This window comes from Lagopus leucura, unplaced genomic scaffold, assembly GCF_019238085.1.
Source record: "Lagopus leucura isolate 7727_CA_CO unplaced genomic scaffold, USGS_WTPT01 Super-Scaffold_100029, whole genome shotgun sequence".
Taxonomy (NCBI): Eukaryota; Metazoa; Chordata; class Aves; order Galliformes; family Phasianidae; genus Lagopus; species Lagopus leucura.
The window spans coordinates 713695-735585 of NW_024962280.1; the positions used below are offsets into that span (position 1 = coordinate 713695).

A 21891-nucleotide genomic window follows, 5' to 3' on the forward strand; every position below is an offset into this window, starting at 1 on the left:
CATACATGATCAAATTTACAGACTCATTAAAGAAAACGTATTTACCACACCAGCAAGAATACATTCTAGAATTAGGTCGAGCTCAGGGTCACAGCTATGCAGATTTTTAATGCCTCCAAACCTGGACACAACCTAACTGTGCCTGTCAGAGAAAGTGACCAAACTGAGGCAGTGATGCACTGCATCCTCCCTCACAACCTTCTTCTGGATTGAGCACGTCTGTTGCTATAAAGCAACTTTCTGAGCTCATCCTACAAACACAAAACAAAGCAATACATCCAGGGACAGCAGAATGTCTCTGTGCTGCATGCACATGGATATAAACTATTCAATAGACTTAGCTCTGATTGCTCCATCTACTCTAGTTTCTTGTTAAATCTGAAGTGTAACACAGCATCGAGGGGTAATAAGAGCCTTGAGACAATCCTATGAGAACCTTTGTTTTCACCTTGGAAGAGCAGCACATGAAAAGCACATCTGGCACAGAGCGACCCATCCCCATCACAGCCGCCTGCAGTCTGTGACCCTGACTGTCCTGAGCTCCACATCACTGTCACACAGTGATCATGGCAGGCCTGTTTTGTGGTGGTGAAGTGAGAAGCAAATCGCCTGTTCTTTCCACATCTCCGTACTGAACACAAGCTGAGCTTGTTGGCCCTTTTGCTCTACCTGTTCACAGTCCATAAAGGAATGCTAAATAGGGCTGTTCTTACTTTTCTATGCTCACACTGAATGGATAACAGGGTGACTGCAAACACCTAAATTATTATGTTGTCACTCACTGAAAATTGAATCTATTAATTAAAGAAGTGGTGTAACTTTTAGTCAAACCTCTGAAAGCCCTGCTGAAGTCTATTTCTGTCTAGCTAAAATGAATGACAAAATCTCAGAAAACGAGCTCTCATCAAAAAGCATTAGACTTAAGGACTTCATTCACTGTTTTAGCATCGAATGTGACAAGAAACAGTGTATTCACAGGCTTTAGTTTGATTGGGCTCTAGGGCTTGCGATTGGACTCTAGGTTTCCTGTAAGGCAGCATAAGGATAGGCTCCTCCAGAAGGTGCTCCAGGGCAGAAAGCTAATGTGGGCAATCAGCCTCAAGCTGAGGTCAACAGGTAAGCCGGGTCTCTAAGTTTGGCCTTCTTGAACAGCCCTGTCCCCTTTCCTAAAAGATCAAGGAGGCAGAAAATGGCAGACTTTAGAGTAAGCAGCATAAAATCATCCAACATCTGACACACTCGATGAAAGAAATGTCAAGCCATGGGAACACATTTTCACAGCGTTGGTCTTGTAAGATGTGCATGCTAAAATTTCAGCCCCCCACATTCAAAGGTCTATACAATGGCCACTTACAGAGACATTACGTATCAATCACGTATGGAGCAGTGCAAAATTAAACCATGTAGGCCACATACAATCCCTAACCAAATGCATGGCTTAGTCTTAGGCTTGTGCTACATATTTTCAGTAAATGTTTCAAGTCTGGCACACCAGCAGGAGAACGGCAACAATCACTGAAACCTGTTACATCTTCATGGATGCAGAGCTGTTCTCTCATTTTCTGGCTTCCCAAAGACCACCCGATGCCAACAAGCATGCAAGGTTGTCTTTTAAGACTTTATTTAGGATTCCTTTCAGATGCAAGTCTTCCTCAAATAAAGAGATATGTAAATAAGTTGAACTTCATTACACAAAGCTGCAAAGCACTGAAGCATTTGTTTTCCCATTTGTAAATGTTAACTATTTAACAGTGCACCCAAATAAAAATAATTTATATGCTAGGAAAAAACAAACCCAAAAAAACAGTTGGCACTGCATTTGTTAGGGTAACTTGAGTCAAGAGGAGCAATGTCTCCTGAATCAGTTTAAATGTTTAGATTAAATGTCTTTTAATTGCTGTTGCCATCTTCTTCCCGTTTTCTGTACGCTTTATTCAACATCTGTATTTCTTCCTGATAACCACCTCTCTCCATGTGCTGCTTTTTACTGTTCTGCCGGTGAGCTTCCACCGTGTCTGGAATTGTTATGTTAATATCGCTGTCAGGATTGTTTGATGGTATGAAGAGTGAGTAGGAAGCAGTTTCCCCTAAATCACATGAGACAAATCTGTTTTCCTTCCGTGAATAGCGTAGGGATGGAGATCTTACCTGTGTGGAGGACTGGCTGATATTACTGATGATGGAAACAGTGTCCAGAGCCTCTTCATTGTCACAAATTTCCAGAACCTCTAAATGAATTTTAACACTGGTGTCAGCAAATGAATTAGGACACTCCTCTGGGTTGGGGTCATGACCAACGCTTTTAGATCGATACACTTCGATTTTCTTTGAGGTGGGTGTTATCTTTTGTCCTTCAGTGCTTACCTCGTAGGTAGACAAGGAGAGAGTTTTTCCTGTGGGTGCCTGAAGTGACACAGTTCCTTGAAATGCACACAGAGGAATAGCTAAGGCCCCACCTGATCGCTGAAAAGACAAAGAAGGACCATTACCTAGTGCTAACCTCAGAAGCTAGCATCTATTACAAATAACCAGTCACGCTCAGTTTGTTCACTTGTTTTACTGTGGTAGGCTTTTCCCTGCATTGTTTTAGGAAGCCGGTATTTAAGTTAGCTGTACAGTTTACTGAAGAATATAAAAAGTGTTCATCATCATGAGCTTCAGTATAAGGAGTGAAGTCTGAAGTGACTGTGGTCATTTACAGCTCATGGACTCCTTATGGTAACAGTCCAGCGTTAACATTTCATTGCAGCCAGTCCACAATGACACAGCCAGCATTAGCAGGCAGCTCTCTAGCCAGTAACAGCAGCGACCTCTTCAAGTGTCTTCACTTAATTTCTGCTTACTTCCAACTGACATGCTGATCTCCTGAGGCTCCATTCAATCAGCAAAGGAGAGAAATGGCAGCAGAGAACTTCACAACAACTGGACACCATGCTGACAGCACCTGTCTCCCTTGGGCACTTAACTGAATTGGGAGCCACCTAGCAACTGAGCTAAAATCCCTGAAACAGCTTTACAGATACCATTCAACAATTTTTTCATATGTATACTTATCATTTTTATGATGGAAATAAGTATAGTATCAATAGGAAATCTATAGTAGGAGTTTTCACCACGGTGGTGGTCAGAGGGTCTGTCCAGGTCTCACTCCCTCCCACGTTTCACACAAGTCCTAGACACCAATATGGATTTCTCTCTAGTACAAAGCTGAATTATCAGCAGAGAAATTTTCATACGCTTGAAGGTATAGAGATAAAATTTAGTTACAGCTCTGCAGTCCTAAAGATCACCCTCAAACAAAGAATTTCCAGCAGTTTCAATGAAAGAAGTTTCAAGAGGCTGTAAATAAATGAAGTCATTACACAAAGAAATCACCACGTGTGCCTACGTGGAGAACAGAAGCAGTCTGCTCCTGTGTGGACTGTGGTTGCTCACTCAGAGGCCAGCTGTTATGTGCTCCTGTTCACAGTGCTGCAGGACAGATCCTGCTCTCTTCCTCACCTTACAGACTGGCATTTCTAACTGTGGAGGTCAGCCATTCAGTGATGCATGTTGCAGAACAAACAGGCTCATCCTCACCTACTCTGCTACAACTGGGCTTTGACTGTTTACTGAGAGGTGCAAGGATTTGCATCCAAAACCAACTTCTTATCCACTAAAGAAATACAATTAAAACAAACCTCAGCTTTGCCAAAGGCACATTCCTTGGCAGGCAGTGGAAGCACTGGTCTGGGACAGGGGAGATCACATGGAAGGGCTGCACTGGTCAGACAGAAACATACAACAGAGACTGCTGAAACTGGGACAAGTGGCAGAAACTTCCCACCCAAGGCACTGAAAAGCTGCCAGCCACAAGGTGATTCACCCTCATCACACTTCTGCACTGTTCTTGCTATGATGCTTTCAGGGCTGCTTTTGTTAAATCTACCTCAGGTATCCCCAGATCACTGCTATGTGGAGTGCAAGTGTACTCCTTCGGTGCTGCAGTTCCCTCTCCAGCTGCAGTGCTTCCATGCTGCCTGGAGGAGCAGATCACCAAACAGAGGCCAAACTTCCTCCTCCTGTCCTTCCTCTCTATGCAGACACACACAGGGTCCCTCCTCAGCAGCACAGACCCTTCTGGAAGATTTGGGAATACAAAAAAATAGTACAGCAATCATGGGATAAAGTGAAAAAATAGCAAAGCATGACATGAGTGGAGCAACCAGAGGAAGACAAATGGTTGATTTATCAGGATGTGGAAGTCTGAAGCACTGAACAGTTTGGATAGCACTCATATTTCTTCCTGTACAGTGCAAGGGAGGGCTGAGATGAGACGGAGACAGCTGCCTAGGAGAGCAGGGATGTCTCTTTGTCTGTGGATGCTGGGACAGATCTACCTGCAAACAGAAGATAGCTCACAAAAACCCTACAAACAGGAGCAGTCTTCCCTTGTTTACAGGGAATCACTGAGCACACCCTTGGAAGCAGAAGCTCCAGTGTTGTCCTCTTGGTTTACTGACCTATCCTGTGCAAACAGTGTGAATACGAAGAAGGAAGAGGAGGAATAGGAAAAACAGGTCTAATACTGGCAGCAGGGAGGAGTGTGAGCACTGCTTAGGCGCTGAACAGAGCTCTTCCACTTGGAACAGTCCTGCTTATGTTTCCTTTCCAGTAATACTGAGAAAGCGAGTAGAGACATTTCAGGTACTGGAAAGGTGAAATTCTTCTTGGGGAGCTGGGAAAAGCAATTACTTGCTCATTATTAAAGGCAATGCTGCGATGAGACTTCCACAGAACAAGGCAGACCTTACAACCACACAGCTCCATCAAGTGACACATTACCTCACCTTCACTAAAGAGCATGAGAAGGAAAATAGGTTTCATTGCGTGCAAAAATCTTGCCAGACTGTGCCTTAACACGGTCCTTCGACAAAGAAATCTGGCTGACAAAATGCTAGCAGCTGGCTTGCCCTGCTGGAAGGAAATCAAAGTTGTATTAGTCTCCTCAACATATCTGTCAGACAGAAACGGTGCTCAAGTGTTCTTCTCATACGCAGTTCTGGAGACAACAGTTGTGCTGTGCATTGAGGCAGCAAAGAACCCAGACATGATTGTCAGCTCCAGCATCTCACTGCTAGCTCCCAGTCACTGGTGGGGTACTGGGGCTCCTGGAGAACAGCTCTGTTAAGGGCAGGCACCAGCAGCCCTTGTTTTAAAGGAATGGGGCACTTTTTAAAAGCACAGTGCTGTCACTTATGTTTTCTGTAGTAACCAGGATCACTCCTCCAGGAAATATGTAAGTGAAACTATTTTCTTCTCTGTTTTCTCTCTAGGAAGCTCTTGTCCACTCATCTTCCACCCCAGATGCTTTACTAATGCCACCAGAGGACAGAGCAGCAAATTCAGATCTGGATAAGATCAAGTGGGCAAAGCCTGCTAAGTGTTCTGAGCAGTGTTCACAGGGGTGCAAGTTCAGTTTCTCTGATAGTGCAACACACTGAGCACAGATAGAATAATTTGGTAACATGCATTTAAATGGTGTTTCCCTGGACACTGAGAGACTGCTGGGTACAAGCCCTGCAGCTCTGCTTCCAGCCCACCTCGCTTCAGCAATCAACACTGGAAGTCCTTGCAGGGTCAGTTAAGCGTGTCTGCATTTCTGGCAGTTAATCAAGCTCAGAGTCTGAAGGACTGTCTAAAAAAGCACTTACATTATGCAGAAAGACATCAAAAGAATATGAAAAAATAGGTTAAATAAGAACTGATTACTTTGCTGCAAGGTTACATTCTGCTATATAAAACACTACAGATTTGTCAGAGTGTATGTCAAGATGGAAGACCTGTCTTCATTTCTGGTAGTTCTGAAGGGTTCCTGGTCGGAAATGCTCAAATGTTTCAATTCAAAAAATCATGGTATTCCCCAATCAAAACATTCTGTAAGCCAGAACTGCCATCTCTATGCTGAAGCTGGCTTTAATTGAATCTCCTAAGATTTGCCCAGTCTCATGGAAGTTACAAACTAGCACTAAGTCCAAATTCTCCCTCTGGAGGATTGTTTTCTGCAGGTTTGCATCACAGAAACATCAAGGTGGTAATTTGTGAGCTTGTTTACTCTATTTCCCACGCATTTCAGCACTCAGGAGTGCTGCAGGATCTCCGAGGCTGTGACGCTCACCCCGAGCTCCCTGCCAACAGGAGCTGCCCTGCCTGGTGCTGCTCTGTGAGCTCACTCCCGCTGTGCCTGGTTGCAGGGCACACTCCTGTGCTGCTCCTGCTGGAGGTGGCCGCGGGCTGTTCTGTCTGCTGGAATCTGGGACAGAGCTCTCTCTGGAGGACTACGTGTACCAGCACATGCATTTTTCAACAAGCCAAGACCAAAAATTACAATGAGGTAAATCACAAATGTACTTGTTCCTTAAGGAGTGCCGATGCGTTCCGAACAGAGAAATCTCTACATAATTGATAAAGCAAATGCTTTCGTTATTAAATCAAATCATCCACCTCCCAGATTTCACAGAAGACAGAAAACAGTGGTTGCTACGAGGCAAACCTTCAGCAGCATCACTGCAGTTTCAGGCTGGGCTCTCCTCTCCCATCCTGGCTGATTCCAGCAGGTCCAGGTGAGCACCCTGACACAGGGGAGGTTTCAGCCTGCGCAGGGACAGAACCACATCTTACTGAGCTTAAACTCAGTGGTCCCAGTTTTTCAGTGCCTGGATTAAGTGTACACTTCCCAGGATTTCTTGTTAATATTTGTTCCATGAAGCAAATCCCTGCCAGAGCAGGCAAAGGAAAGCCTCACAGCTCCATTCTCCAGACGGTTATCAGTCAGTGTTTCCTTTCCTGTGACCAAAGGTGACTCTATTCCAGAATTAAGTTCTTAGCTAGGAAGCCCTTGCTAGCAATTGAAATCAAAAATAAATAAACTGTTCAGCAACTTACATGACCTGAGTGGTGGCTCCAGTCATCCACAGCCCAGTTTGATTTTAATGACAATAAGTTGCCACTGCATTACTGTCAAGGCCAGTGGAGAAGAAAGGTTAACGGGGGAAAGAAAGGAAGCGTGTTAACAGCCTGAAATTGCAACATGATCCAAGGGAAGCAGCACACCTGGAAGATACTCCAGTGCACCTAAGGTAAGAGCTCTCCTCTCTGACTATGTGAAAAGGACACATCCTCAAAACAGACACCCAACATTTGCTGTAGCTGCCCAGGCCTGGCTGCCTAGTGCTACGTGAGGTGCCTCAGAGCACCTGAGATGTGCTCAGGAAACTGCCAAGTGTAACACAGGGCTGGAGGGAGAGCTGCAGCTTCATACGGCAGCCGCTGGAGCACAAGGCAGTCGATGAACTCCTGCAGCCTCTCAGCTGCTTCAGTTGACTCCAGCGTAAGTTAGTTGGTAGATGTGCTAATCATTCCATGAGTCACAGGCACTAGAACACTAGGACAGGTGTACCATCAGCATTAGAGGGAGGCAGAGCTTATGTCAGTGCACATCTGTCTCTGGGAAAGACAGGAGAGCTTTGAAGTGAGCTCACAGAGCAGGAATCGTCCCCCAGTGCTGCTGAGCAGCAAAGTGCAGGGCCATGAGCAGGAGGCACGTTTTGCTGTGTCCTGGTCCAACACCACTGCCATGGGACCACGCTGCCTCCCAGACAAAAATGTCAGTACTATGAATAAAGCTCTAATGAATTTGTATTCCTAATGACTTTGATGGAATATGGACTCCAGCTAAAAAAGTTTGATTTCAGAACATTTCCAGTAAAGATTCCATCATTTCCTTTCAGAGACAATGTGTTTTCTGTTAATTTCAAAACAGAGCCTTAGTTTTCCTCTTTCCAAAATTAATTACTACGATGACTTGCCCTTTGAGAGGCTGTCTGCAATAAATTTAGACTCAACTCAGAGTATGACAAGAATAGACAAGGTCACCTCAGATGACCTGAAAGCCTGGATTTGTTACTGGTCCGCCCCATCTGGACAGGCCTTGGACCCAAACACCACAGAGGCACCCAAGGTAAGAATAAGAAAGAATACCAGCACTGAGTTCAGAACTTCTGTACTCACCTGTCTGTGCCTGAAGCAAATGAGCCCAAGGCAGTCCTTCAGTACTGTATGGGAGATGATACACTCACGTTAATTCCCATTTCTGTAGCAGCTGCAAAACCAAGCCTTGCCCTTTTCTCCACACATGGTGAAGTTTATTTCATTTATGTACTGCCACCCTTAGAAAAAGTTCTGAGGTTGTTTGCAAGCACCACTCTAAGAGCCCTTCTGCTGAGCAGCAGGCACTGCAAAGTTAACCTGAATGTGTTTATGCTTTCTAGGAAAATACAGTGATCAACAAACGTGGTGAAGAAAAGCACAAGCCCTTAACATATGGAGAACTTGCTAGCCTAGAATGTACTGGCTTTACTGGAACAGCTTTTATTACTCCTACTCCATTAGGTGGCATTAGACTCAAGATACAAGGATCCCTTGAGGAGAGAGCACTGCTATCAGCCAGCGGCAGCTTCCTGCAGCAGTTAGAAGATGGAGAAATGCTACATTGATTCCAACCACTACTTGAAGATACAGGATGAGAACGTCGCCATAAATTAGCACAGATGCAGCTGTATGGCTGATGGGAGGCAAATATAATCTTCAAGTCCATTCATCGTTTACTGGAATGTTTACAGCCTACCTGGAGCAAGACAGACCCTGCACATTTATCACTGCTAAAAGAACTTCAAACTCCAGACACAAAGAGATACAGCACTGACTCCTCCTAAGTGAAATGATGTGCACACTTCCCCATTCTCTCTGCAGAGAACATACATACATGCTATACATAGAGTCTTTTGAAAGAGTTTGCTTGAGGCAAACCACAAAAGGAAGAAAAAATTCAGCCTATAAAGATTGTAAGCCTGGCAGATTTCCACTGCCTGAAGGTTCCTAACTAGAGGCAAAAACATACATGGCACATTTATGGACAGGAAAGGGGGATACACTGCTATTTTATGAGATGTTAAAGGTAACCTTCAACAATGCAGCTGAGAGAGATTTAGAAATGACAATTTTTGGCCTCCCTCTCAATCACAGCTGGCCTATATAGGTATCAAATAAGAAACACTGCCACATTCTCCTTTCATGCCATTTTCCTTCCAGAGAAATCACTGACGGAGCCAAACTTTACTCCCAGAACTGAAGGTGAGAGGACAACCAGCTACAGCATGTTCCATGACAGTACCATCTTCCAAGCAGCACACAGCTTCAACAGAAAATCAAAGACATCACACGTATTTTCTGGCAGTCTACTGTCCAAAAATCTAATCAAAGTGATTAATACCTTTCTCACTGCTTCTTTATGGTCTGAAAATAAGAGGACAAAAAGTTCTGCTTTCAAACCATGAATAAAAATGGGCAGCCTTCTGCAAGGTGCCTGCTGCTCAGATACTGAACAAAATGTCATCTGCTGCAACACTTCTCATCTCGTTTCCCTCAATCATCTCAGGCAAGTGAGTGGTGCCGGCCAGCTGCTGTGCCTTTCCCTGCAGCCAGCACTAAAAAACATTCAGCTCCATTAAGAGTTACTTTCCCATGAAGTACTGGAGTGGCTGTTGGCACTGGACGTCTGAAATACCAGCAGCTCTTGTAATCACAGCTTTGTGAAGACTGTGACAAAATCCTGCTAGTTATAATGGAGTATTTACTAAAAGCTGTAATGCCTGCACTCAGGGGCTGATCCAAAGCACCCGATAACCACGTCTGCGACTTACAAACTTTGATAAAATGTGCCAGGCTTTTTTTTGTCTATTTTGATGATGTCTGAATAACCGAAGGACCCATCCACACCTGCTTCTGACTTCCCCACTTCCAAAGCTACACAGGGACGCTGCCTGGGTTCATGTCCCCAGGTCCTGCTCCCCTCACCAGCAGCCCTCTCCTCTCACCCAGCCCTTGTCCAGCTGGGCGACAGGTGAGCTCCACGGCTGCAGCCACTGCAGGGCTGGGCCTAACCAGAAAACCTTTGTGCTTTTATCTCCCAGTGGGGATCGGGGAACTACTTCAAATCTGCAAAGATGAAGTCTCTCACAAAGATTCACTGCTTGTGCTATTTTGAACCTCGGAGTCCTCAATACTGGCCAATTCCCACTTGGCTGAAACTAATTACCTTTTAGTGATCACTTCTAGTAGCTGATGAAGTTTTAGCCCAGCACACAGCCTTGCACCATTAATGCTTGAACACAGCGCAGCTGAATGGTTCAGTCCTGCTACACCACAAGCCACTCTGCAGCTGTACCTGTACCAGGTGATGGAGCAGCGCCTCGAGCTCTGTGCTCTGCTCACTCTTCAGTAGAGATGCACTCCTTCTCCGGGCCATTGCCTACACCTAGTAGCACAAGCTGCCTTCAAATACGATGGAAATCATGCCAGAGTTCAGTAAGATTTCAGCAGGTCTGTCGCTGCACAGCTTTCTGGAGTTCTGAGCAGTGGCCTGTACACAGGGCTAATCTAGCCAGTGTGTAATGCCTACTCTGTGGGACAGAGGAATAGGAAACTCAAGGATTAACATTTCTTCAGTAACTCAGAGAATACCACAGAAAACCATCGTACGATGATTACAACCATCTAACACCTCTGAAAATCTCCTGCTATAGACACAGAGCTGGGAGGAAACGTACAACATGGCTCTGAGGGACAGAAAAAAGGGACATATCTCCAGAGCACTGTGTGTGGTTCAGCCTCTTGACTTCCATTAGTGATAAAGGGGAAAACCCAGCTATGTCCCTACCCTGACAACGCAGCCCAAGAGGATTTTTTTGCCTATAAACACTGTTTTACTGCACAGCAATGCATGCAGTATTCCCACCTCTGCCTTCATTTTGTCAGCACAGTCATTGCCATGTGCAAGCTCTGCAGCAAGACAAGATTTATGGAGGCTTTCCTTTTGCACTCACCTTTCCCATGTTGCTACAAAGGCAAAATGACAGCTTTTAAGTGAAAGGGCTGAGTAAAATTACAGGAAAGTACTAGAGAAAGAAAGAAAAAAATGGACATGACACAGCAGGAAATTGCTTGAGGGGAGAGGTGAGAAAAGGAAATAGGTGACATTCAACTCTTCAAGTATCAACATGCAAGAAGACAAGTCTATCATCCAAAGTCACCTAATATTTAAGTCAGCATTACAGAAAAATGTCCTCACTGCAGGTGGACGTTACGGTCTTCACAGGTCCCTCCCAAATCAAGGAAGCTGTTCCATTCCATCCCATTCACTTTCTGTTCTATTCAAGCACTTTACATGTATTATGCCATGCTGCTCCTTCCACATACTTCTCAGTAACAGGGACCCAGCTCTCATGTCGCCCTCCAGCTGCCCTCGGGTTTTGTTCTGTTGAAATGGAGGTCCTGCTGCATGCTCAGAGAGCAGGACTTCTACAGCAGAGCTACCTATCAGCGCCTGGCTGCGAAAATGTATCTGGAAGAAAGGCCAACACGAGCCAAGGAAACTGCTACATTTCTTTAGAACTGTGATACACTATGGATAAAAACCGTTACAGAAGAAGTTCAAAGATGGATTTTCTGTAGTAGCAGAGATGAGTGGCTGCTTCCTCCCCTTCCCTCCTCGCCACCTGTCATTCGTGTTCCCAAGTATTTGTGTTAGGAGTTTGGCCACTTCTAACACAAATACTTCACAAAAGCCAATAAAAAGGGGTGTTCATAAGCTAAAAGCACATCAGTGAACTCTGTAAGGAATGTATTTTTCCCTGTAACTACACTAGATTCTGTTAAATTTGCTGGTACTTACTCATCTATTTTTAAAGGCTTTCAAACCAGGCAGTAGAACAGAAATGATATAGAATTTTTGTGTGAGAAAAACGCATTCTGATCTCCTGCAGGACAAATCACTGCCCTTTTTCAACAAGTATGTTCAAAGGGACTGAGGTTATGTATCCTGGGCTGCACTGCCAGCAGGGAGGTGATCCTGCCCTTCTGCTCTGTGCTGTGAAACCTCACGTGGGCTACTGCATCCAGACGTGGAGTACTCAGCAAAGGAGAGATGCAGAGCTGTTGGAGCACATCCAGAGGAGGGTCAGAGAAACGATCCTAGGGATGGAACACCTCTCCTAAGAGGACAGGCTGAGAGCTGGGGCTGTGCTGCCTGGAGAGGAGAAGGCGCTGGGGAGACCTGAGAGCAGCCTGTCAGTACCTAAAGCAGCTGTAAGACAAAGGGGACAGACTCATTAACAGGATGTGTTGTGACAGGACAAGGGGAAATGGTTTCAGACTAAAGAAGGAGAGATTTAGATTGGATATAAGGAAGTTTTTTTACAATAAAGGTGGTGAGGCACTGGCACAGGTTGCAGAGAGGTGGTGGATACTCTGTCCTTGAAGACACTCACAGTCAGGCTGTTCAGGGCTCTGAGCACCTGACTGAGCTGCTGGAGTCTTTGTTCACTGCAGGGAAGTTGAACTAGATGAACTTTAAGGCTCCTTTCCAATTTAAACAATTCTATGATTTTATGATTATATGTTTTTGCACTAAGTTCTCAAGCTGACTCCCTGTACCCTCTGCTATGTAGAAATTCAGCACATAAGAACACAGTTAGCACACCACTTGCAGCTATACAGAGAATTTATCTGTAATTGCTATTCTTCCTCCTACTCTAAGTTATTACAAGTTCTGCTTATTGAACAGAAAGCTGGAAGTACTCTAATAAGCACATCTATACTTATTTCTGTTATCAAGCACTTACAATCTGAAACTACTGAAGATGAGGGACTTTCATCCTGTTAGGATAATCATCCATTTCCTGGGAAGGTATGCTATCTTCTCCCCAGTTGGCAAGCTTAATTGGCAAAGCAAGCAGAAGTACATGACCAATAAATGCCAGAGAAAGTCTCTGTCCTTAACACGGTGAATGATGGTGAGACAAGGAGAAAGTGACTTTTCTTAGATACTCGGGCACTTCCTGGCAGACTGAACCAAAGGGAAGGCTTCCACCTAATTTAATGTTTGGCCCCAAGCGATCTTTCACCCAACATATATCTGAGAAGTGCATTGAAGTTCTTTTTAGAAGGCTTGCAGGAATTTCATACACTGCCCTTTTTCACCAGCAAAGCAAATGACAGCACTGTGACACTCTGAAAGCTCGTGCTGAATGTCAGAAAGAAAGAGATCTGTAACTTAGAAGCCCTGAACTTTTAGGCCATAGGAGCCCTAATGCCTGGCAACTGCACACTGGGTTGTAACTTGGAAAATGTCAGAAAAGGATGAGTTAGGACTCCTTGTAACACAAGTACTCAAGAAGTCTGTCCAAAAGCGACATATAAACCCCGGGGCACACGCAGCCAGCCGCACGCAGTCACTGCCAGCTGCTTCCCAACAAGATGCTTCTATCTGTTCAGAGCAAAGTCACAGGTCTAGCAATTTGAAACGGCAGCCATGGGAAATGGGAAAAGGAAACCTGTCTGGAAACTACAGCAAGGAGAGCCAAAGGGAGATAATGGCACACAGCAGGGTAGAAGAACTCGGAGATTAAAAACAGGTTCAGTCATCATTTTCTTTTGCCCACAAACAGTGGTTCATCACTGCACACTGCAAGGGAGCGAGCATTTGATTTTTCATGAAAGGGATGATCAATTGAATCTGAAATATCAAACAAATTCCTACTTTGGCTCAATTTATACAGTTGTGTTCTTCAGAAAGAGAGGGGATTCTGCTATTGAATACGAAATACATCTTATACATCTCATCTACGCCCAAGGGTCTGAGCAACCTGCTCTAGCTTTCAGGTCTGCCCTGCCTGGAGCAGGAGATGGATTAATTGACTTCCAGAGGTCCCTTCCAGCTTGAAGCGCTCTGCAGCTCCTGTGCTGTGGGCTTCATGCAAGATCTAACTTCCTTCACATGGAGTGTAATGCCAAACATCTACTGAACGGCACAGAGCACAGCAGAACCCTCAGAGCTCACCTAACACCTGGCTGGGCAGCCTGGCTTTGGTTTCTGGCTTCTGGCTTTGGCTTCTAGTTTCCGGCCTCCTGCTCTGCCTTAGTGGGGAAGGTTTGAGGTAGCAGCAGGTGTCACAAGCCAGATAAGCAGGGAGAAGCTGCACCCACTGTGGAGTTCACTGAATTGACATGTTGGAAAGATTATCAGAAGCTCCAGTTTTGCCGAAAAGGCAACAAAAGCACGAGTTTCCCCTAGCTCAGCACTGCCTCCAGAATATGTGGTTCCCTTAAACCATAATAGCAATAAAATATTTTAAAAACATTTTAACATCCTCCATTTTCATCCTTGGACATCTGTTTTCTGGCTGCTCACGCACTATGAATTGAAAGCTGATCCTGACTGCTTTTAGATTCCACCAAGAGAAACTTGCAAAACTGTCCCTTCAGGTACCTTAGCCAATTTACAGCAACAGTACAGAACTGTGACTACGTCACATCTAAAACATTCAGATGATGTCCTTACATGCACACAAAACCACACCGGTTTATTGAGAGAACGGGTCTACATCTATGCTGCCAGATCAGTGTGTACATTTATAATGCAGACCAAGATTTCAAACTGGAGCACAAACACCACTGCCTATGGAAGGCACCCACAGCAGGTGCAGGTAACACAAGGCACCACTGTCCTTTTACAGTCCTTAGACAACCCTGAGATGTTTTCCAGAGCCCAGTATGTGAAGAGAGCAGCATGTAAACTCCACAGGGACAAGCAGCTGCTGCACATCTATTTCTACTAGACGTGGGCACCTCACGCCCATGTTTGGCCTTTGGTTGGTAACATCAGATTTTTAGGAAACAGAAAACTTCGTACTCGCTGCCAGGCTAACAAACAGTTGACAAGGGAACCACAAACAATCTTTATCTTTTAAAATTAAGACATTGAACATTTTTCAGCATTCAGCCTGCAACAGCTGTTGTGACATTTTTGCTCTTAAACAAATAGTGACTACAGAAAACAGAAGCTGGCAGTTCTCCTCTGTGTTCTGACATGAGATAATAGCTGTCCTTTTGCTGGATCCAGTCTCAGCCTGTCGTTCCACAAATGGCAATTCTGGGCAATTCTCTCTCCCATCTTTTTACTGCTGAACCCAACTGAGAAGTTGAAGCAGAGACTCTCAGCATGGGCACTAACAACAAGGATTGTCATGGCAGAACAAAAGTGCTTCCAACCCAAGGAACTCCCTGATCCTGCTGTTGCTGACAGAGGACATCAGCCTGACAAGGATAGGATTCCTCCAATGAGGACTCAGCACTTGGAACAAGCAGTGGCGATGCAGTCTGATCACTAAGAGCAAACCCCAGCTTCTGTGGTAATGGGGGTACGTTCAACAAGATACATCTATAGGTGAAAGAGTCACAAAGCAAGGAGCTCTGTATTAGTTGTAGATGATATGTCCTTAAAAACGATGGGTTCTGATACTTCTCTTAAGCTATGAAAAGCTCTTTCAGATTCTATAAGCAGACAGCAAACACGAGGGCGCAGAATCAGGCCCCCTGTGCAAGAACTACAGCTGTGTTCATTGATATCTTTAAGAAACCATTAAATTGAAGTACTGACATGTTAGGACTCCACCTTCAAAACCTTTTCTCACAGAGCTGAAAGATTACTCAGAATTTCTTCTTCATGATAATTGTCTCCATTCTTAAGGAAATGGATGAAAAATTCCTAGGCGTCCTCATGATTTGACTGAAACTTGCATTCGTCTCTAGTTCCACCACTCATGTTTGTTTTTTCAGTTCTTCCTTTTTCCCTACACAAAATGTAAGCATGACTGAAATGTCACCAGATACTTGGAAATACTCTTAAAAATACAAGCTTTTGGAATCATCTGGAGAGAAAAATCCTATTCGTTAAGATGAATTAATAAAAGTCATACTGAAATCTTGCTACATTATGCAGGTATATGCAAAGTAATAATTAAAAACCTATGATTAAGGAGACAAATGAGGGAGCACTGCAGGACCAGAATCTGCAATAGGAGTGAAGTTACTAAAATATACAACACTGAGTAAGTTTTCTACTAAAAATAAATACGCTATCATCAGAACTAACAGAAACTTCATTATAAACAAAAATTACGCCTCACTGACCAGTAACTCTTATTACAAAAGAAAAATAAGGGCACACGCCCACTTTACCTGCCGAGGGGTCCTCTCTGATTTACTCCGGCACCACTCCCAGTCCGTGAGCTCTGGTTTGTGGCCCTCCTCGTGCGACAGCCTCCTCTCGGCTCCATCCGCGCTCCTGCCCAGGCCCGAGGCCGTCTCTCCACGCACCCCCGCGGCGCCGGGCCGGCCGCTGTCCGTGGTGCTGAACCCCGCCGGACCGGCTCTGGCGCCGTCCGCGGTGCTGAGCCCCGCGGGGCCGGGCCGCAGGCTGTCCGCGGAGCTGAAGCCCGCAGGGTCCGGCCGGGCGCTGTCCGTGGTGCTGAGTTCTGCCCGCGCCGCGCCGCCGCTGCCTCCCTTCGGCGGCTCACAGGGCTTCTCGCAAACCAGCAGGTTGTGGCACGACGTGGATTTACCATCGCCATCGTGGTGGTGGCTCTCGGGGGATATTCGATAGATTCCGTAACTGTGCTGGAAGGAAAGGTTGAATTCGAAACCTCTGTGTTTGGCTGAACAAAAAGGAATGAAATGTTGTATCAGGAAGAGTCAAAGCCAACAAGGAAAATGACATTACATACATAATTAAACTTACATTCTAAAACATGGAACACATACTCCAGCCCCAGAGATAACCCAAACCCAAACCCACATCCCATTTTTTAATGCATACTGTTACGCATAAAAAGAAAGAACAACTAAGAATCAATATCTCAGATAGCAGTGCCTTGTCAGTGAACTCAGAAATGCTGCATTTTGAAGTATAGGGATTCCAAGAAACTGCTAGGTTGCCTGCCATTTTCTTGGTGCATCATACTTTATGGACTACACACAAAAAAGTATTTGAATTTTGTAATACCTTTCTTTTCCCCCCACAGCCTGTTTCAGCCACAGTCCTGAAGGTGAAAAATTGTACAAAATGAGGAAACGTTTCTGAGTACTGAAAATCGACCTTCAATGCAAATACTTCTCTCAGAGTACTTTAAGAGTTGTATTCTCATTTGTAACTCAGAATACAACACCTCTGCACAGACACATGAACACTGGAGATTTATTTCACAAATAACTGTGAGCAGGAAATTTATGGGAAAACATTATGCAAAATTTGAGTCATAAATATCACGTTACCCACATTTACAGAAACCTAAATGTGGTTTTCACTAGGGGTAAGTTCACAGAGTTACAGCTGCATATCTCTGTTTACTGCCTCTCTGAGAGTTACCACACGACCAAGTCCATCACAGAAAGGACAAAAGTCATGTAGCATCTAAAGAGACAGGCTGTGGCACAGACAGCACATTCTCCTGCAGCTGGTTTTACCTGGAGGCACAAGGAAAAAAAGGCCATCAGAAAATTCTGAAGAGGTTATCATGTAAAGGTCTGCTATCCTCAGTTACCTTCAGGTAATTATTATAAGCATGCAGTAAACATGAAATTTTTGAGGCCAAAGCTGTGTAGTACATCTTCAGCTTTGAACTAACTCCACAAACGTACTTGGATAACGACCTTTCCTGGCCTTTGTGGCTTGCTTTCTTGTGTCACTATGATTTCTATTTGCTAGCTATAGGGCAGGTGTAGAAACAACAGCTGTTCTCCTTATAATATCCTCACAATTAACACGTTGCTTTTCCCCACGCCACAGTTAACGTGGCCCATGTATTTCACCAGTAGAAATCAGATTCTGGCAGATACATCTTGGAGAGGAGAGGGAAACTGGTATACAGAGTCCACATTCAGAGCTCTGTTGAAAGCTCTGCCAGTGACTTGTGAAACTCAGCAAGCTTCCAAGCCTCACCATCCATGAGTATCAGGCAGCTTGCTTTTCTCCAGCCATCTGGCCAGAACGCTGTGAATCGCTCACACCGCTCCAAGTGACGTTCACATAATTCAGATACTTTGGGTAAATGACTTCAAGAACTGTTACTAACTTCCTTCCTAACTACACTCCAGCTGTACGTCAGCCTCCCAGCCTTACTTTTGAGTTCCTCTGAAGACACAGCATATGAATTCCTCCTGCAGTTTATGATGCAGCCACAGGGCAGGTGGATCCAGTGCTCTGACAGGACAAATACCGGGGTGACGGTGGCAGCCAGCAATGTCAGCAGGAAGCTAAGTGTCTCAAACGAAAGGCTTTGATAGCCAACGATGTGCTGGACAACCATTTGTATCTGAAAGGCAGGACATTTTGAAATTTAAATTGCTTTAGGCACATGATATACTTCCAGGAATAAACAGAACATGAATGTGACACAAGTAAAAGTTTTCAATGTTTCTATGTTCAGCCTAACAAGCTTTTTTCTAAGAGACAGCTGAGAAAACATACTGTCAAAGATTCTCCTCCTCATTCTCCATTTCTTAGAAACCTCTTACTTGAGCTAAACATTAAGTACAGATGCCCAAATACCATTAATACAGGCAACTCACAGTCCAAGCATCTCAGAAGAGACTGCTAGCTCAATCTCTCCTGCCTGGTACTGAGGAACTCCACCTCCTGATGGAAAACAGGAGAACTTTGTATCACCAGGACCGTGCAGCAGATGCTCTGTGACGCTCTCTTTCAGTTGAGGAAAGCTTAGCTGCTGTGTCTATACATACTCCAGCCCCAGACATAACTCAAACCCAAACCCACATCCCATTCCCTCAACTTCCTCCTTCCTAATTATTAATGAGTATATCTGTTCCCAAATATACCAGCGCATGCACATGAAAAACCACCTGCCCCACCACATATACTCTTTGTATAGAGATTAAAAAGATACATACAAATCTCATTTTTCTAAAAAACTCTAATTTTTCAGCCACTTTGGCAAAGGACGTGACTCACCGCTATGGGGAGGGGCACAAAAACTAGCTTACTAATATTCACAGACCCTATGCTGAAAAAATGCACATCAGGCAGCTGGAAACACAAAAAGGTGGACCTTATTCATCTCTGTGCTCAGGTGATACAAATGATGTGATGACAGAAACATCTGACAAATCAATCTCTGTCAAGCCTGCAGAAAAGCAGTTAAATTCATGTAAAGCGGTGCAGACATGTTCAAAAGGACTTTTGCTGACACAATGTACACTGTAAGGAACAACTGCAACAGCTACTGTTCATCTATTTCAATTCATGGCACATCAGCTCCTGCCCCATTTAAACATAAATAAACATGAAAAAGCAAATCAATCTGACAATTTACCATCATTGGAAGCCAGAGAATGACTTTTGTCAACGCAAGAATCAGTGAGAATCGTTTCTGGGCAAAGCCCACCGTGAAGCTCCTGCTCTTTGCGCTGTTCATGCATCGGGGCTCGAGTCCACTGCCCTCAGCCACACCTTTCCTAAAAACTGCCTTTGAGCTTAGACACGCATTTGGGAAATGCTTCAGGGTTTTATCCACAGGGTCCACTGGTGACAGACATGGGGTGGCAGTACTGCAGCCTGCAGGTGTCCCAGGGGTGATGTAGCCTCGAGAGATTTCCTGGTAGTCGATGTGTAATAGCTGTTGTTCATCTGAGCACAACAGCTGGTAAGTTAGAGGGACAGACAGCACTGTGAGGAGGCAAAAGCACAACGAGTAGACAATAAATAAGAACAAGATGTAGGAGCTTGCATGGTCTGTGAAGCAGCCCCATGAGGTGGGGATGTACCTGCCCCAACCACAGAGAGGCAAAATGCAGATGAGCAAACTGATGATCCAAATGCTGAGAATTGCCCACACGATGCTCACTCGTCGTTTGGAAGCACTGCAGTTCATTGCCTCAGTTCTGTTGATGCTATAGAAGTTGTAGGAAACTATAAGAGACCCTTTCAGATTGCTAGAAATGCCCTGGAATAAATATATAAGCGCTGAGGTGGTGCACAGAGGCTGAGGAAGGGCATCACCCGACCACTGGGTGAGCATGAAAATAATCACTGGCACAATGCTGATCAAATCGTCTACTGACAAAGAGGTCACAATCATTGAAACTGTGGATTTATTCTGCATTTTAAGCAGGGAAACTAGTGAATAAATGCTGCCCAGAAGCACTGTGAATGCAATGATGAAAGTCAAGCAAAACAGAAAGACATTCAAAGTTCTCTGCTCATTAGGTTTATCTATAATGCCATGATTTTCAGTGAAGAAGCCTGTCCCATTGAGTGACAAATTACTAAGCAGCACCGACATTGTCCTCGGCAAATGTTGCTCCTTGCCTTCTCACTGACTCTGCAAGTTTTCACAAGCTGAAACCAAAACTGTTAGTTCCACATTGCAAGTTTGTTTCCTTTCTTTCTTTGTAGCATCCGGTGAAGAAATATTCGGGTTTAAGCTCCCTTGATAACCAGAATAACTCATGCTCTTGAAAAACCAGGCAACAAAGAAGTACCAGAGGTGCTGGAAAAAATACAGCTCTTCATAACCCTTTCAATACTGGAAGATAGTTAATTCAGTCTCTTCAGGTAATAACAAGCTATTCACTTTTGAGAGATATCAGGCAACGTGCCTTACTCACGAGTTCAGCTGAAATGAAGGCAGAGCACCAGGTATGTTCAAGCTCAAGGAGAAACATAGTAGAAATGGGAGGCTGTTGGATTCACCCTGTGCTGATCTGAGCTGCAGGAGGGAGGAGTCAGAAGCAAGCAGGATAGCAGAAATGGGGAGTGAGTATCTTCCCAGACAGAGCTGCCTCTTAGCTGGATCAGTGTCCCTGCTAAGCCCCACCTCCGATGCTGACACTGAAATCCAATGCAAATACTCAGATCTGATGTCAGCCATAAATGTCATTCCCGTAAAGCCCATGGCTGCTTCGTGGCTGTGCATCACCAGCTGGAGAGCTGCTTTTATTCTTCTGCACTTCTATGCTCTGAGCTTAGCATGGTAAGAGCTGCGGGAGCCTTTTATGAAGATGAAACAGAAGGCTGTGCCTGCCTTGCCTTTTTGTATTCCTACTCCCCCTGCAAGCGTGTGTGCATGCATGTGCACACCATATGGATGCTAATTGTACAGTTACTTAGTGACAGCCCTTCATTAATGACAGGCAACAGCCATGCACATCAGCAAGGTGCTGCCTGTCTGTGTGTGTGGTGTATGTGGTCTCTCAACTCAGTCTGGGGTTTATACAACTTCCATTTCCCATGTGATTAAGATCGAAGTGCTCACTGCCTGCTCTAATCACACACAGGTAGAACCACAGCCACGTGCATTTTGGTATTCACAGACATTTTCTCCTAAGAAAGTACAATACTGATAAAGCTTATCAGCTGACAAAATTTACAACACTTGGACAGTAAGTGAGCAGGTAAGTTCAGTGCAATCTTCTAGGAGAACTCTGCCTCTCTTTTCTTTTGGGCACCACTCTGCATTCAAATACACGACAGAGATGCAGGAACAGTATATTCCGAGTAAGGACTGCATGGTGAGGCTGCTCCAGCTACACTGTAATCTGTGTAACACTACAAATCCACCTGTTAGTAAGGACCCAATCTCATTCAGTTCCACTCAGCAGTAAGGGAGCACAGAGCCAGCCCTGGTTGCCAGCTGTCCTCCCTCGTGCTGGGGCAGCACGGAGCTCCCAGAGGTGCCAGAGCCCCCAGAGCAGGCAGACAAAACCAGTACGTGGCTGCGGCTCTGCCACAGCTGGCCCACAGTGCGAGGAGCAGAGCCAAGGAAATCCATCATCTGTCCTTCACTCCCAGTTACCAAGCTGCTTGGCCACAGCACTAGGAAGGGCTGCACTCACAACCAGCCAGATCCTCAACCATCGTGCCAGCAATGCACAGTGGCATCCATCCTGCCTTCCACATGAGGCGCAGTCCTGGATCTGGACCATCCATCTGGCCTTTAA

General features: G+C 45.0%; 1 protein-coding gene across 5 annotated transcripts in view; it reads right to left on the reverse strand.

Annotated features, from left to right (window-relative positions):
* GPR149 (G protein-coupled receptor 149) overlaps window positions 1-21891 on the reverse strand; it is a 77938-nt gene continuing 56047 nt past the window's right edge. For 4 of the 5 annotated variants that reach the window (XR_006180858.1, XR_006180857.1, XR_006180855.1 and 1 more), the window contains one exon: window positions 18165-18248. Coding sequence is in view for 1 of the 5 variants with exons in the window: in XM_042881194.1 (XP_042737128.1) it covers window positions 1891-2463; window positions 16117-16592; window positions 18056-18248; window positions 19266-20234 (2211 nt within the window). In the remaining 4 variants the exon portion in view is untranslated. Of the gene's footprint in view, window positions 2464-16116; window positions 16593-18055; window positions 18249-19265; window positions 20235-21891 lie in introns of those variants that run through there. The other variant, XM_042881194.1, reaches the window with a different exon arrangement.